At 43.1% G+C, this 18,365-nt stretch overlaps 1 protein-coding gene across 1 annotated transcript in view; it reads left to right on the plus strand.

Moving 5' to 3' along the window:
• Positions 1-848: 848 nt before the first annotated feature.
• Positions 849-18,365, plus strand: part of LOC306750386 (trinucleotide repeat-containing gene 6C protein-like) — a gene marked incomplete at its 3' end in the record, with an annotated part of 34,772 nt that continues 17,255 nt past the window's right edge. The window contains exons 1-4 of the mRNA XM_079233801.1: positions 849-967; positions 7,039-7,141; positions 7,998-8,019; positions 17,424-17,777. Coding sequence (XP_079089927.1) covers positions 7,079-7,141; positions 7,998-8,019; positions 17,424-17,777 — 439 coding nt within the window. The 5' untranslated portion in view covers positions 849-967; positions 7,039-7,078. The remainder of the gene's footprint in view (positions 968-7,038; positions 7,142-7,997; positions 8,020-17,423; positions 17,778-18,365) is intronic.

Here is an 18,365-nt window from a genome sequence, read left to right on the forward strand (position 1 = left end):
TTGCGGTACAAACATTTGACATCAACATGGCAGAATATAAAAAACATAACATTTAAATTAAACCCAGTGGTGGAAGAAGTAGTCAGCTCCTCCCCTTGAGTAAAAGTAGCAATTCAGTATTACAAAAATGCTCCAAGTAAAATGAAACAAACATGTCAAGTTGCCCCAATTAGACATTGTTAACAAGTCAAAAACGTTTGGAACCACTGGGTTAGTATTTAACAATGCATTATGTTTTATGTAACTATTATAGAGCGCTGTTACATTATTTTTATGGAGTCAAAAGGTCAAAATTTACCTCTGAAATGTGAAGTATAAGTAGCATAAAAGTAGCACGAAATGGAAATACTAAGTAAAGCACAGGCACCTCAGAATTGTTCTTTAGTTAACGAGTACATGCACTTCATTACTTTCTACCACTGATTTGGTATCCCCCTAGCACACAGTGTGTCATAATATAAATAAAAACCACAGCAGCAGCACAGTGTGCAGGACTAAAGCGCCATCATTGGTTAACAGTAGGAACTGCGCCCTCTATTGGTGTCAACACGTAGCACGGCTGCACAAACTGCAGAATGAAACGCGGTTATATTTATCCCCGCGGGACAATTGACGTCTCACACAGTCGATGGACTAATATACTCGCAAACTTTCTTCTTAGCTATACATCGTGAGGAAAGGAGGGCGGGACGCACGAGGCCACACAGCCGCAAGCTGGAGCTCATCAGCGAGAGAGAGAGAGAGCGGGTGATGGAGGGGCTGCAGTTGTTATGGAAACGCCGTGGGTGGAGCGTTGGGAAAGTGGGACCAGTTTGTTTTGTTATTGAAGGTCACGTGGCAAGGTGAAGCTCCTCCCCCCTCCCCCCGTTACCACCGATTCAACCGTCTCGAGCTGCTGCTCCGGTCAGTTACTACAAAATGGCTGCAGAGGCTCCGTCGCCAACGAAAACCTCCTAAACGCTTCATGGTAGGATTTATTCAGCCCCGCTTTGCACGACAGGTTGGCAACTTTCATCGCTTTTCGCTTTCGGAAATGTTCAATATGGCGAGCTGGAAAAGGGAACGCAAATATTTTCAGCTCAGCCCACTTTGACATCAATGTTTTCTTAGCTGCGAGTGCTCTTTTTCGCAGTTAGGGGGCTTATAATTAGTCGGTGCATTGGTTACTGGCCGCAGCGCGGATGTCGTAGGTTCAATGTTGTGTTGGCTTCACGGTCACCAGGACTAGTTGGCCCAAACCAGCACGGTGGCCTCAGTTCTTGTGATTCAAGGGCAACCTGGTGTTGTTGCTTGTCGAGTTGTCGTATTTGGCAGACATCGGTTGCTGTTGCACTGGTGTGTAGGAGTAGAGTTGACTTGGAAATTGTTGCAGCTCATTCTCACCGAGACATACTCAGCTCTGCAGAGTGAGCTGTGCCTGGATCTAACATGCATCACCTGATGGACAGTGAACGCATCAGCGAGCCGACTTACTTTACCTGTCCACATATGGTTTTGCCTTTCCTGGTTTCATTTACCAAGAATGTGTTTCCTGTGCATCCTTTTTTTCTGGCTTTCATGTTTGAAGAAGGTTTGAGAAGAGAGGTTGCTTTTTAAATGCAGGAACTGCAAATGCTGAGATTAGAGAGCTGTTTTTTAGCTATGCCTTTCATTGCTTAGACATAACCTTGAGGGGTTTGTTGAAACTGTTGCAGGTACGCTTCATATATTATAGACTGTGTCTATTGGAAATCAAACATGCCAGTCCACAGTCCTACAAACCGTGATATATGTTGCATCTAAGATTGCTTCCTGTATTCCCTTCACCATAGAGACGAGCATCATTGCCCGCCTCCTGCTGTAGCTCCTGCAGTGGCACACTCTCCTAAAGCGGAAAGCAGTGTGTACAGACTGGGAATGCCAGCACGCTGATGCATGTAGAGGGCAGGCTGACGTAAGCTTTGAGGCCCGCTGCTTTTACTAATGTGTTGGAGTCCTTAATTTGGGTCTGGGCCTGGCACAGGATGAAGAGAAAAGAGGGTGGGGGGTCTTTTCTTTCCCTGCTGGGTCAGGGGCCCCAGTCAGCACCCAAACCTCTGAAAGAGGCAGTGTGTATTCACAGAGAGGCGCCAAAGGGGGCTTGATAACAAAAACAGGCCACTAAATACGGTGATTACTATAAGGCTTAGGTCACCGCCTCACTTTCAGTTCAAAACTCGATGGCTTTTTGCTTTTTTGCGCTGGACTAGCGGGCTGAGGGGCGTTTTGCCAGGTTGTGTCATTTGGTTTTGGCGAGTTGTTTGGTGTCAGTGATCGGATGCTTAGCTTGGAGTCCACAGTGGAAATGATGAGCTTGCACTCTACGAAAAGCAGTTCATTGCTGTCAAAGAAATGTTGTACTTTTATAAAAAAGCAAGTTTGTGTGAATGCTAGTTTTATTCATCACTGGTAGTTGTTATGTTTCTCTACGGATTGCTTCTTTAAGGCTGTTAGCAGTGCACCTATTGTTTTTGATTCTAGTTCTCTGTAATGCGGTGTCAGACTCTTGGAAGTATATCTTTTTTTTTAGATATATGCTACTTTTAAGCATTTGTAACACTGCACCTCCCTTCATTCAGGCTGTTACTCCACACGGATTTTGGATTTGTTTCAATTTATGAAAGAAAACTGAGAAAGCTGCTCGATTGGCGTTTAAAAAGACATTGGTTCGGGACTTCCTTTGATCTCCTGAACCAATAAATTGTCCACCGGTTCTCGTGAAAGAATTCCCATTACTTTTAGAGCAGACGACTGACATTTGGCCTGGAGGCGGTCCTTTTGGAGTGTGTCCACACAAGTTATTTTAGGGCCTGTTCGGAGTGCCAGGGTAGCAGCACAAGTTTTTCTTTTCCTCGTCGTTAACTCGGGTCAGAAAGCATTAACATGACCCCACTGAGAATAGCTTCAAGTACTTTGGAGAGCGCAATCCTCTTTGCAGAGCGTAAGGACTTTGTTAGTGCGTACCAAGCAGTTTCTAAACCTCCACATGATTTCAAAGGTAGCTAATTTGGCCTTTTAGCATTATGTTTTGTTTTGGTGGTGCATTTGAAGTCGAAAAAGCCGTCTTGCCCTACAGTGCGAGAGCAGAGCGAGCTGCACATTCAGCCAAAGCTGTAGCGGCTGCTGCTGTGGTTGCTAGCGAGCGCTCTCCCGAGGGCTCGCCGTGCTCTTGTTTGGCTTGCAGCGAAGGCATTCCTGGCTCCGTGCCCAGCGACTGCCGTCTAGCACCCCTTCCCCCATCTCTCACACATGCACACAAACCAGCCCCATCAGTCGCATCCCTCTCATCTTCATCGCTCCAATGTGGGGCAGCTCGGCATTCACATGTCCACAAATCACCTAGCGCACATCGACTCCCCGTCCTCTTCTACTTAATTTTCTACAAATTAAACACTTGCTTTTACGAGGCTGTCCTTCGTATCTCCCCAATCAGACTGTTTTTTTCTTCTGCCTTTTTTTTCTCCTTTGTCAGCAGAGTGAGTGTCTGTCTGGTTTTAAGAGGGACACCAAGCTCTAATCCTGTTGTTCTGACTGGAGGGTGTAATTCCACAACAGAGCTGAGCTCATTGACCTCCGTCCTTCATATCCACACAAGCTGTGCTTCCCCGCTACAAATGGCTGCTCCTGACTTTATGTTTTCAGTATTATGTTATTATCTACATTTAATTAATGGGTTCCTTGGAATAGTTTTTTTTAAATTTTCAAAATCCTCATAATTAGGAGGAAGTCTGTATCTTTTTAAATAATGGTTTAATTAAAGTTACGTCTTATGGTGCCAGTATATTTCCAGAGTTGCAGCAGCACCCAAATGGGCAGGAAGGTACCATTACTGCATCTCACCATCAGCCAGCACATCTGTCCAATCCAGGCAGATGTTTGGAAATGACACGGCAGCTCTCATTGAGAGAGACTCTCTCTGTCCTGCTCTGGGACCCAATGTTTCTTAAACTGAAATAATTTTGACGCTTTGCCCCGCCCTCACTCCCCTCATCCGGGTCGGAGGCCGACAGCAGCTCACATTAACTGGAGCATCCCTCTTATCCTCTGATCCTACATGACACAAGCCCCGCTGATGCCTTTGAAAGGAGCAGCACCAGCTATATTTAGCACGGCAGCTGCACCAGCAGGTCCCATATCCAGCCCCTTAAAAACAAGTGTTTATGGTGATGTCGCTGTAGATCGGTGAATGGGCGGAGGCGGTTTGTTTTTGTGTTGAAGCGATTTCCAACAACTTGATCTAATGCTCGCAATCTGAACTACAGTCTAGTCATAAAGAGGCTCTATTTACCATGCAGCCTCTTTTCATTGCTGCTCTTTTGAGCCACCAGGCCTGGACTGCTGCAGGTTTGGCTGAATTCATTTTTCAGCTCTTGTAAACATTGAAGGCATGTGTGCTAAGACGGCCAGGAGGCCCAGCGTGCGAGTGAGGGGTAGTCTAAAAATATCGCTAATTTGTTACAGTTGATACTTGCTGATGACATTTTCTATTTTAGAGTAGACATTAATCTGAAAACATTAAAAGCTGGGCAAAAATAAACAGTTCAAACTGAAATGACTAGTCACAAGTTGTTTGTTGGATTGTTTTTTTTGTGCATATTTGAACTGAACTCTATTGGTGTACAGTTCATTCAGAACAGCTATGGTTGGTGCGGTTTTGGCACCAACAAAATAAAAAATATAAAGTATGTCTCCCAGAAATATATTAAAAAATGTGTTGCCATAGCTGGGTAAAGTTCTTCAATGTTGTCATTTAGAGATGCCCTTGTCAGGTTTCTGAGTGGATTCCAGTTTTCTATTTAGTTATCTATTGATGCCTTTCTTTCAGTGTGTGATTTGCACGTCACTGATTATACTAAGGGTGTTACTTCACATACTCCGAAAGCAGAATGCACTGGTTTCCCTTGAATAAATGTAATACTAGCAGTGCTCTACTTAAATTCCTACTTGACAGTGTAACACTTTCTCCACTTGTGACTGCAGTGTTAAACATGAAATTAAAAAGATAAAGAAACATTGATCTTTGCAGTGAAGAGGAGGTTTCTTTGTTCTTCGTTGTCACCTGTTCGCTCGCCGCTCAGTCTGAAAGCAGAGGTGTCTGTGGCCTCTGGGAGATGGAGGCAGCTGCTGCTGTTCTCAAAGTACTTTGCGAGATCAGTTTGTAAAACTAGAATGCACCGTCCACAGTGTAGGTATAGAAGAAGTCTTGCTGTTGTATTGTATTTATAGGATTCTTTACACATTACTGTTCACTTTCAGTCCAGTTGCAAATGTAGTAAGTTAAGCAGAATGCACATTATACTAGTATGCATCAAGTTAAGATGATTACTCACCGGGTCTAATAACTCTCATATTTACAAGGAGGAAAGTGCACTGACATATGTTCACTACTTTCACATTTTAAACCAATAGTAGCCCTTTTGTATAAGCTCAACCTTTTATATATCATTCATATATTTCAGCCAAATAGAAAACAACAGTGAGTTATATTCAACTGACATTTTGCATTAATTTCTCGGACAACGGAGCTGAAACGTGGCGCTACGTTGACCTGTGCTACATAAAATGCTGACTTCTTGTAAACAAGTGAAGCCTACTGGATATTCCCAATATAATGTCCAGTACCCAACATAGCCCAGCCTCCTCCTTCATTTGTGGCCCTGTCTTAAAAATTGTACCAAAGACTACACTATATGTTACTGATGATCCATCTAGAGGTATTTAAGTTTCATCCTACTTTATTTCTTTAAACATTAGGGGTGTTTCTGCTTTCTTGCTTTCCTATTTTCTTCATTAAAGTGAAGAAGATGTTTGTAATATATTGGATTGACAGCACAAAAAACAATGTTCCATCATAACATGGGTAAATGTGAGCATAGTTGAATCATCTTACCACTGTGGATGGTGGTTTCTAACCGCCTTACTCATTTTTTGTTGACAAACAAATTATGTTTGCCTTTGAGGTCATGCAAGAAAATTCAGGACGTGGGAAAGACATCGTTTTGATTTATTTTATTTTTTTACTATTTAAAATCCTCTGCTGAGCCCAGACTCTCATGACATGCTCCAAGCCCTGACTCAACAATTGCTCAATTATAAGCCCAGATTTGTGTCTGATGCTTGTCCAAGTTCATCTTTCTTCTGGTATTTCCCATTCTATTATTGAACTGACACAATCAAACTGATTTCAGCGTGGCGGTTAAGGGCGCTGTCTGTCTCCACCTGACTGCTCGCCGGGGCCTCGGGGAGCGCTTGTTGCCAGGCAATGGCACACAGCGCTGTCGCCTGCAGCAGCATCGGCATGGCAGGAGAAAAGGCTGATGGTTTTAATTTCACATGTAAGGCTTGTTCCACTTCCCTCCGTCCTTAAAAAACCCCGGCTTCCAGCTTTCATTTATTTGTTTTTCTGTGTGGAGGATTAGGATAGATAAAGCTCTCAGCTGGGTGCACTTGCACTACGAAACTATGAGACCTTGTCAGGTGGTTTTCAGATAGTGTGTGTCTGTTGTGAATACTTTTCCTCTCAGGACTGGGCATAAATAATGTAGGATCGATGATAAGCAGGTCGGTGGTGAGACTTTGTCAACAGATGACTGGTGGTTATACCGTCTATGACCCAGAATACTGGCATGTGTTGTTTTTCTGTTGGTCTGCCCCACATTTGAGTTGTGTTGGGGTCTGATGCGCTTGCTGTTGCTCATGGAACCCCCACTATACTCGACCTGCAAGGCCTTAATGGTTTCCAGAGCCAACCCCAAAGACCACCAAACCAAAACATATGCACAGTTTGCAGAGTTCAAAACATCTTAAAATGAAAAGTGCAAAACAAACCCACATTCTTCTACGTACGGGATCTTGTGTATCACAGCAGCAGCCATTGACAACACTGGTTTAACCTTGGAGAGCAACAACACAATGGAACAACGCGGCTAAGAAATCGCAAACCGCTTTCGCAGGTGTTTATATCCGCAGTTGGCCATTGGAATAAAACCATGTTAACTTCTGTCTCTTTTTGTATTTAAGCTGTGAGAAGAAGCAAAAAACACGAGAAGAGAACCATTTGATGGAAGATAAGAAAAAGAAAAAGCAAGAAGAGAAGAAAAAGAAAGAAGCTGCTCAGAAAAAGGTGAGCTGGTGGCGCGCACGCACGCACCTTTTAGTTTGAATTGCCTCTGCCCGTCATTTCATCAAAACCAACATGGTGAAATACTGTGAACCCGTCCTTTAGTGTTAATTCATTCATGGCCAGCATCCCCCAGCAATGACAAAAAAGGCTACCCGAGACACTGAGTACGTCCACTTCCTTTTTCCTCAGCTAATTTCAGATGACTCCATCTGTTTTATTTAAATGTTAGGTGGTGCAGTTTGAAGCACAAGGCTTCGGTGAGCTCGGGTGTTTTAGCTTAAGCTACATCACACATGCATGTTGTCACGTGTGTTTCCACAAGAAGCATTAACCAGAACTTTATGTAGTTGTCATCTTTGTCTTCACACTGCTGCCCCCCCCACTTCTGCCCCTCCTCTTCACGGTTTCCTTCAGTAGGTCATCTGTTCCCAGTGTTTGCCTGCTGTTCTTAGCAACACATTTTATGTCTCCTTGACCCCTCTTGTCAGTGCTGGTGAAAGTATGTCGATGTATGTTCTTCTTAATGTATGAGCGGAGCATTTACGCTATCTATCTTACTCCCACTCCAGCCACAAGCCCAATGAACCCGCTCACCCTGTCGAGCAGCAGGAATGAACGTGAACCTTTTTAGCTTTTCAATAGATGAGCAAAACCAGTCCCTGAACATTTTGTTCCGATTGCCACGGCCAGTCGCTGCACCGCTGTCGTGCAGCTGGAGAGCCAGCCAATGCGACTCAGATGTTGATTGCACATTAACATTTACAATGTTCATGTTTACGAGGTGCTTATTGCATCATTATAAGTTATTCTGAGTTGTCTTTCTATGTCTAATATATATTTTTATCTTTTTTCTCAGGCCACAGAACAGAGAACCAAAGGTGAGTTGTGGCTTCTTGTGTTCAACTAAAAAGGGTGCCTCTTTAATTTAATTTATTTCAATGTAAATATTACTTTGCTTTCTGTTCATGCACATGCAGTAACACAAAGCTTCACAATGCAGGCAAAAATATGCGTTTGTCTTGAGTTTGCGGTACGATGTTTTCAAACAGTCGGCAGACTTATTGTGGGGGTGTGTTAAAGTGTGTATCCTCCTAATTAGATGGAAAAACTAATTTGCAGGATTGTTTTTTTTTTGTGACTCAGAAGCTCAATTTGCCCTCTGTTCACTGCTGTGCAACATGGATGTGAAGCAATAGCTTTTATTATAGTAAAACATCTTTTAACTAAAAATATTGGCAGCAGCCAGGTGGCTTGTACTACTTCTGCCAAAATGGAGGCCAGGTGCCCACACAAGACTAATCAGGATCAGGGGGATGGTACAGCTGCTCCTCTGGCCTCCTTGTGGGCTCCTCCAGCGTACCTAGGAGGGCATAGGTGAGGAGGAACCTCAGGAGAGAAGAAAACAGAGCGAGAAAACCATGAAACACACCTGGAAAAAAAAAAAGAAGAGGCGAATAAAGGTGACTTCTGAAGTGAAGATTGTGTTTAGCTTGCAGGTTTTTCTCTGTGGCAACTGCAGACCCACTCCTTCGTTTCCCCGAGCCAGGGCTCTTAATGACCAGTGAGAGGCGGGTAGACGGTGTTGGACAGTCAGTTAGCCCAGCAGCAGATCTCCTGCTCGAGACGAGGTGGCAGATGGGACTTAATGTCTCGTAAGGGATAGGCTGGGGGAAATCTGATTAGATCTTGTGGCGGACTTTGGCAGCTTGGCCTCACTGGCAGCGAGCGGAGGGACACCTAATTACAGTGTGAGTGTGTTCGGACAAATGTGTTTGTGTGAGTTTGGAGGCCAGTTTTGTTTCGAACAGCAAAAAGGTGTAAGTTCTCCTCTTAGTACACACTCCTGTGAACTCTCTGCTGTCATGGGTCAGTGCTTTGACCTCTCACTCGCTCCCTAAAGGATGAGTTAATGAGGCTGTAATGTCACAGAGGTGCCCCCTCCCTCCCCTTATTCCTCTCATCTGAGTCACTTTCAGCCCCTCACAGTGTGCTGCACTAATGAATGTGATCTGGGTTTGGCTGTGTTCACATTCTCTTTGTCTCTTATCTACTTTGTGTTGTTTCACAGCATCCACAAATTGACCTATATACTACTCTTTTTTTCCGTATCTTCAAATTAGGCTGTGATATGCACAATTATATTCTTGGCTGCTGCTCATAAGGCCGACGTGCCATGACCTAATTTGACTGTGATCTTCACCCCTTTTAAAGTTCAAGCTTGACTTTTTAGCATATTGTACATATTTGTGTTCAGCAATGTGACGCTTTGGTTTGTTTCCTGTAGAACTGCTCTTGAATCAAGAAAGTCCTAATTTTTGCAACCAATAATTTAAAAATTATTCATTTCAGTCAGAGATGCAGAAGGATCTCGTAAAATCTCAAATCAAAGAATATTTATGAATATTGTGATGCCAGAGATGGGACATAAAAAAAATCATATTTTGGACATAATGAGTGACTAGTTGACAAAGAGAGGCAGATTGTATCCGGTACTAATGAAGGGTAAACTGGGAACTAATTAGGAGAACATTGCTAGTGCGCTGAATAAACAGGCATCCGCACACAGGAGATCTCCAGTAAGACCCCGAGCACCATAGTAACACTACACCACCTCCTGTCTAGTCGAGCAGAGAGGCCCATTTTGGGATCAGCAGGAGGGAAAAGGGAGCACACGAAGGTGGGTTGGAAGGAAATAAATGGGCTGAATTGTAGTAGTTACATTTGTGCAAAGTGTGTGGAGGCTGCTGCTAAAACCTAAAACACAGTGCCTTTGGTCAATTTGAGAGGACTAGAAAAGGGCCGGCGAGAGCAAAAGAAGCAGACGGAGGCATGTGAAACTGTTCGAATGCACGCTAGTTTCCTGTTTGCCGGCACAGCTGAGGGGGCCCTTTGTAGGATACTTCTCCTGGCTCACCTCTCAGACACACTCTCACTCCACCAGTCCCCTTACATGACCAGCAGCATACGTACAATGTGTGCTGGTGCAAACACACACACATATGGTTTTACTCATACAGTTAGTTGTGCATTGCTACTCACAAATACGACACAGACTGCTCTCTGCCTCACAAACACACACTCAGAATGTTGTGAATTTCACTCGCAGACACACGTTTATCTCCAAATACCGAAATGCCTATAAGGGTGCTTTAACATTTAACCTGGTGCGTTTGTATGGTTAGTACGGTTTGTTTAGGACGGTGTGGAAGAGGACTAGATAACAAGAGGCAGACCGCCTGAAAAAGACAGTCTCAGTTCGCTTCATCGGGGACTCAGGTGCAGTTAGTTTTGTGGGTTGAAAGCGAAATGGTCCAACCACAAGATTTTATGATTGAAGAAATGTGACTTTTTGCAAAAACAAAGGCTGAACTATTATTAAATCCATTTCCTGACTAGGAACTGTTCATGAAGTAATTTTTATAAGAGATCTGTATGTTTTTTGGCCAATTGTGTGTGTGTGTGTGTGTGTGTGTGTGTGTGTGTGTGTGTGTGTGTGTGTGTGTGTGTGTGTGTGTGTGTGTGTGTGTGTGTGTGTGTGTGTGTGTGTGTGTGTGTGTCCCTGTCCGTCCGTATGCGTGTGAAAAGACGTTGAAACCGAGGTGTGTGTGTGGTGCTTTTGGCTGAAGGATTTATTATAATTATTATTTATTAAACATCAATTCAGGAACTTTTTATCATTGTATTTGTTTGTTGCATTTTGTTTTAAAAAGTTGTTTGTCAATGTTGAAGTCCAGCATGTTGTTGCCTGACACATTAAAGAACGATGCCGATAACTTCCACACAGTGACAAACTGCGTATTAATAATTAAACACTGGTATTGGATCGGCGCTCGCTATCGGCCAATTCCCCAAGTTTTTTTTTATCATTTTGGGACTGAAAAAGATTGAACGGTGCATCCCGAAGTAGTAGTAGTCTCAAAAGATAATCAATTGTATATTTGTGCACTCTTTGTGACACCAGAGCAGGTAAATAAACATATAAGGCCGAGTAAAGTACATGACTTCCTGTCAGTTAGCAGAATTGAATCTCAAACAATGTATATTCTTCCTCTTTGGCCTGGACCGAAGGTACAGAACTATAAGTGCAAAAGCACCCTAAAATATTTGTATTTTAACACACCATGTAGCAGACATCTACTGTTGCATTTGTTTATATTTAGAACATGCATGCAAATAAAGACTAGTAGCATTCATGTAGCTGTTGTTCGCCTTTTGTCTCCACTGCGGTGCCACTGACCATCCCTCCTCAAGAAAGTCCCAGATCGATGAGCCGAAGTCTGATCATTATCAGAATCAGCCTTATTGCTCATGTGTGTGTACACATACATGGAATTTGACTCCGGTTACACATTGCTCTCTTCGTACATTACATACAAGAGAAATATAAAAAAGACATTAAAGACAACAGAGTAGAACACAGAAACTAAACATCAACATTTTCATGTAACTAGTATGTACTATGTACTATATATATATATATATATATATACACTTAAAACCTTTAATTTTTCAACCAGTCTTATTCTTGTGAAGTTGAAAAGATTGCTATTTTACTTTTTATTTATTTATATTTTATATATATATATATATATATATATATATATATATATATATATATATATATATATATATATATATATATATATATATATATATATATATATGAACATATGGATTTTGGATTTTTGGACATTAGTGCAGAAAGGTTGTAATAGTGCAGATGGAGGTGTCTGATTAATTGTTCATCAGAGTGACGGCCAGTGGAAAGAAGCTGTTCCTGTGTCTGGTTTTGGTTATTGGCCTCTTCATAGCTAGTGTGTACCATATCAACACCAACAGGCCTTCTGCCGCCAACAAGCCGAACTACAATTCATTTCAAAGAGTTAATTAGCTATTGTGTTTCTATTCATGCTAAGTTTTTTTATATCCCCTTTTTTTAAAAGATTAGCCACAACATACATACACACCAAGACGCACATTTACATAGCGCCATAAAAGATAACATTATTATAAAGTAGTGTCGCAGCAGTAATTTCATAACGGATTAATTTGCCGTTTCACATTCACTTAATTACGCCCAGTGCTTTGTGTTGGAGAGTCATAAATTGTGGCGTGATCAGGGTGTAATTTATAGCAGCGCGCCGCTTGTCACCGTCACCGCCTTTTCTACATGTCGCATCCCAAGGAGCGCTGCTTAAATAAATGCAGCAGCGGTGATGATAAACCACATTTTAAAGAGCAACAAGGGTAACGGCTGGATTCTGCTGTTGTGGAGTGTGGCACTATAAATTGCATATATGAGCCTATCTTTATTGAATGTCTTTTCAGAGTAGAGCGTTATCTGAAGGGCCACACAGATGATAGAGTGAATGATGATATCCACATGTCTTTTTCTTTTGGCTAAACACAGAGGTTTGTGGGTCAGAAATGTGTGTTTATCTTCCTGTAAGTGGTGAATTAAAAAGGGTGTTATGAGAATTCCTGGAGCTGGCTGTAAAGTGAGCTGTGAAGTGGATGGATGCTGTATTTGTTATGGCAGGTAGGTTGCAGAGGGCAAAACTGTGGTTATGCAAAAATGTCTGAAATTATATTTGGACAAGTTTACTATTTTTCCAACGCATTTTACTGTAGAAAAAGGTCAAAGAGGGATAGCTATTAAAAAATTGCTAACTTTGCATAAAATTTAATCATTTGGTTTTTTTTTTTGGATCACAAGGTGACATTTTTTCTCGGAGGACAAAAAAATGCAGCCTCAATATTGCAGTCTCAATAATTGTCAAGTGAATTGTGTCGGCCCAGCGGGTGCTGCACAGGTCAGGAGGACGGGGCGTTCCACTCTCTTTCACACATCACTTCCTCTAAACCATAACAGACAGTGGAATCTGGTCTGCCTGCAGCTTTTGGCACAAAAGGCCTGGGACAGGGGACTGATGAGTCCAGGGAGGCTATCTGTCTCTGTCTCTCTCTGTCTGTCTGTCTGTCTGTCTGTCTGTCTCTCTCTCTCTCTCTCCATTCAGATATTTAGTTCCCATTTGATAAATGCTCTGACCTATATAGCCTTGTGTTTTTTGTGTGCTGTCAGACATCAAGTGCTTTTAAATAGCAGTTTTGTCTGTGTTGAATGTGATGCAGCGAGGGAAGGATTCCTCTTTTAACTACAGTGTCATATTTATTCACTTCTAATTAAGCCCTTTAATCTTCTCTCTTGTGAGGCTCACTGCTCACATTTTAAAGCCCACAGGAGAAAAGAGATGGAGAACCCTAAAAACATGCCTCCCCTCCTCGCTCGTGATTCGTTGATACTCTTTCTACTGCCTCCTCTTCAATAGACATCTGATAAGGATTTAGTAATTTCCATGTTTCTTTTTCTGCTTCAATTAGATTAGTTTAGTGTGACACTTTTTTAATATAAAGCATGTATCATAGACATGGATGAAAGGGTTATACTCACCTTTTTACAAAAAAAAGGGATACATTTTTGTGTTCATACAGGGTTTTGTATTTAGTATAGGAACTAAATCGTGATTCTCCAGATTGGATTTCTTTGTTGAGCTTTGTTCTGTCGCACTGTTGATACAGAATTTGTAATTGTGCCATTTTATTAAACAAAAGACCAAACAATGGAGTTGATTGATACCAGCAACACAGTTTAGATTTTATTAGAGGGACAATATGTGATTTGGGTAGTTTGTAAAAGCTTTATTCAGGCCATAACTTGGCTGATTTAAAAGCTTATAATCACTAACAAACTGAACAAACTTGTTTGGAAACCCCCCCCGGATAAGCAGGGTCTTCTGTCATGTTGCTAAGAAATGGAGTTTCTGATAATATCAGCTGATATTTGAAGACCCATGTGCAATCAGGAGTGTGTAATTTGATAAAATTTATGCATGAATTCACAACTTGTGAAATTGTTGCTGCAATTGTTTTACAACGGGTCCGTACAAAGCATCTGAATATTACAGGTACTTTAAATAGTACTTGCACATGCCAGTCTACCTTTTTAATAAAGTTAAAGGTTTTCCTGTGGGTCCTCCTAAACACCTCCATGTTTAAAGCTCACTCACAGAAGGATCTTTTATCTTCAAGGTCCTGTGGCTTGTTCTTCTTTTTCACCCAAGAGGGAGAAATAAGGGGATCATCAATGCTCTCCACACTCTCTCCTTTTTCCTTCCCGGACAACCTCCATCCAACATCTAGGTCTTAAACAGCTCGCTTTCATTTTTTCTCTTAGAAAATTAAGACTCCTTTTAAAATGGAAAATGAGATGTCTTTCTCGGCATGAAGCGCACACAGCCCAAAGGCCACGGTTTGATGTGCATCTTTGATGAACTGGGAATTCTTCTGTGCACAGCTGAGGACTGTTTTTGCAAATAGGCTGTCAGAGCAAGTGACTCAGATCTCTTTTTACTCCATTTAATTTTTTTCTACAAAAGCACTGCCTTGTGAGACTTGTGCTTAACAAGCCACACCTCGCTGATGCCAAACAGTATTTATTTACGTGTTTGTTTTGGTCTCCTGATCCTTTTCCTCATCAAATTTTCATAATGAACATAATTGCAATTATTAGAAAATGGTGTTTTATTGCAACAATCCCTTTGCAGCACTCGTGTCATTATCTTGAGAAAAACAATCCTGCGCAGCGTGGCATACTATAGACAAATAGTGTTTTTAGTGTAAGCGGATTTAAACCCTAGCTGGTTTCAGGCAGTGAGACTCGAGCTCACAGTGCGCATGGCGGTGGAGACGCACACTATTCTCTTCATCACTTACCCTGCCTGCTCTACCTCCTTCCCTTCCTCCTGTACGTCAGCTTTCTGTTTCGCTCTCCCTCCTCGTCTCCTACTCTCCTCGCTCTTATTGGCTGATGCAGCAGCCAGCTTCCCCCTTCCCCCAGCTTCCAGAAGAAGCTACGTCACACATGAGTCCCAACTGTACAGCGATTGCCTTCATAGCTGTTTAGTATATATTGGTAAGAGGAAAATCCACTCTTAAAATCAGCAGGGAGAAGTACCACCCCTACTAGAGTAATAATGACAGAAGAATAATAGTAGATCACAGTTAATGGAGGAGAAAGCAAGAGGAGAGCAGGGTAAGGTGGGGAGGGATGGAGCACAAGAACGGAGAGGAAATGGAGCAGATGTGGTGAAATCCTATGAGAGGCGAGTTCCAGCTCAAGAGCGTCTCCCCCCCCTTATTCCTGCAGGGAGAGGGACACACACACACACACACACACACACACACACACACACACACACACACACACACACACACACACACACACACACCCCGTCGGATGTGTGTGAAACTGGATCAGACCGTTGGTTGTAGTTTACAGAGAGCCTGCGGTACTCGGGGCAAAAAGTGACGCGGGGAACCCCCGCCCCCCACACATACATAAACGGACAAAAACAAGGAGTAATTGGTAGTTATGTATGAGCGACCATGTCTGTCAGAATTTGCAAGGCTGTGTGAAAGTATATTCCGCGACACCATCCTGTCCTCTCCCCTCAGTGTGGGCCTCAGCATTACATAACTCTTTGTTTTTGTGTGTGTCGGGCTGACTGCATGTGTGCGAGTTATTCATTGCTTCACTGCACACACTCGGGACCGCAGCCAATGTCAAAGCACTGCTCTTTAAAACTCATTTCAGCCACACAAAGAATTTATTTTTCTTTTGGTTGCTGTCTTGACAAGCCCCCCCACCGTGTTCTCCCCCCACTGTGTTTTATTACGAGCCCAAAACTCCAATCCCATTTCGGCTGAGTGCACACAATGTCAGATCAGCTGATGTTTTGGTTCGTTCTTGTGCAGTATGTGTAGGTTTCAAACACTTTTTTTTGCATCCTGTTTACATTCTAGTTTACCAGCTTATTCTATTATGTAATGAAAAGTACTGAGGCGATTACCCAGTGTGCTTCGTGTCCCATGATGCATCTCACCCAGCAGCGACTCTGTGACCCTGAGCTGATCATCCTGTTTGACTTAGCCGTGACTTCTAACCTTGCACTTCCACATTCAGCGACAGGATATTCGCCTGCTGATGACTTCATACTTAATAGTGTTGGTTAATTTTTTTCCCATTGTTTACGAAGGAAATAAGGTTACATTTCTTGTTTCTGGCATGCAAATTCGAATGTGGAGCATGCCTTTTAAAGCGGCTTTAATCAATAGTCTTTTTAACAACAATGTATGCAGGTGGTGGACATAGTGGAGCAGCTAAAAGAACCAGGTGTTTCCCTCTGAAAAACAGAGCTAAATGGGAGTGAATATTGAACGAACATCCGCTTGGTGGCCAGAAACACGACTCCAAATGAAATAGATAAAGTTGCTTTGTAACTGCTGGATGTGTAAATATGTAGCTGTTTGCTAATATGTTTGAATGTCAATGTGTGCGTGAGAGGAAGAAACGCAAACTCTGTTGCTAAGGGTAACTAAAGCTAGTGGGACAAGAGCACTTGGCTTCAGCAGTTTATAACTAACGGCTTTGGTGATCATTTCAGGGGCCATTACCTGCCACAAACCATGAGTAGCTTATGCTGATGGGGCTGAGCACTCAATACAGAGCAGTCCCGATGGAGACGATAGCCCACAATAATGCAGCAGGCTAAGTCCATTATCTTGTACTTGACCTCTTCATCACTTCTAATCTGTGACGAGGCACCATGGCAGACTGAGCGTTGTGTGTCGTGGCATCCATGAAGGGTGAAGGTGTTTTACAGTACCACCCCAAGGTTATTACTGTGCTTTAAAGAGCAGCCGTGTGTGTGTGTGTGTGTGTGTGTGTGTGTGTGTGTGTGTGTGTGTGTGTGTGTGTGTGTGTGTGTGTGTGTGTGTGTGTGTGGACTGACCACTGCGTAGCATCGAGCTTCAGCCAGCGAGGAGCGACCGCATATCTTGTGCTTTTCTCCTCATTTGCCTTCCTGAATTTAACATTATGGCCCCCATCCAAAAGGGACCATGGCTTTGAAAAGAAGCAGTAGAGGAAATGCTCAGCCACAGCAGCTTTTCCACAGTGTATTTGTTTTGTTTGTTTATACATATGGCCCCGCGGCCAGCAACTCACAGTAATCTATTGCTTGGTGGTTGTTTTTCTTTTAAAAAGGTAAAATAATGACAAATAAGATTTAAAACATTCAGTAAAGGTTTATTGCCTAATCAGCTAATAATTGATTTGGGACCAGTGTGCGCTCACCGACTCTGCCTTTTCCTAATGCTCCTTTACCTCCCTCATCCCTGCTCCCTTGTTACCTGTCCTCCCACCACCCTCCCTCCTCCACAGTGCCAGACTCTGCCAAGCAAGACCCCACCCCTCCTCTTCCCCCCATCAGCCCCAGCGCTGTCCCGTCTGTACCCCCAAGCAGTGGCAATGGCAAGCGCGCCCCCGCTGGAGGTCAGCCGCAGACAGCACAGCAGCCCCAGAATCTGCTCCAGCAGCGCTACCCGCCAAGAGAGGTGCCCCCACGCTTCCGCCAGCAGGAGCACAAGCAGCTGTTGAAGAGGGGCCAGCCTCTGCCCGCCGGGACTCTGCCTCTCACCACGACGGGACATCCCGCCACTACTGAACCTGCAGCAGCAGTAGCCATACACTCCTCTCTCTCCTGCTCCTCTTCCTCCACAGCCAGCCTGCCTACAGGTCAGCCGAGATGCTCTGTTGGCGAGACACTGTTTCTTAATAATTTAAATTAGCGGTTTTAAAGGGAATGCAATTAATGTGTATTGGAAAATGTTTTTTGTATTTCTTTACATGAGGCAGTAGGTGTAGGAGAGTTGAAGGTTGTCGTGAACTACTTTGATTATATTAGTTATGTGGCATTACCTTTGCTTAGAGTGGTGGTTGGAATGAAGTAGCAAAAAGGGCAATTGTAAAGTGCATTTGTATTAGTCATGCACGTTGCGTGAACTCACTCATACAGTCTCACATCGGGTGTGGTTATACATCTACTTGTATGGCACTGTGATTGTAACAGGGCATTTTACCCAAGGAGCATTGTGAAGGCACTTGCATCACAGGTGCTGCTGTTTATTTTCACTCTGCCTAGCTGGGAATTAGAAATGAGGATAGAGGAGTAGGGTAGAGGATGGAAAGTAAACACAGCTGGCTATCTCTGTATGTGTGCATATGTTTTACCTCCCAGAGCTCTGCATCTCACAGTAAACCAGGCTCTGATGTATTTCCAAGTGGTAAAGGTCTAGTCTTTTTTTAATTAAGTGGCATTTGTTC

Source organism: Taurulus bubalis (genome assembly GCF_910589615.1).
Source record: "Taurulus bubalis genome assembly, chromosome: 17".
In the NCBI taxonomy this organism is placed as follows: Eukaryota; Metazoa; Chordata; class Actinopteri; order Perciformes; family Cottidae; genus Taurulus; species Taurulus bubalis.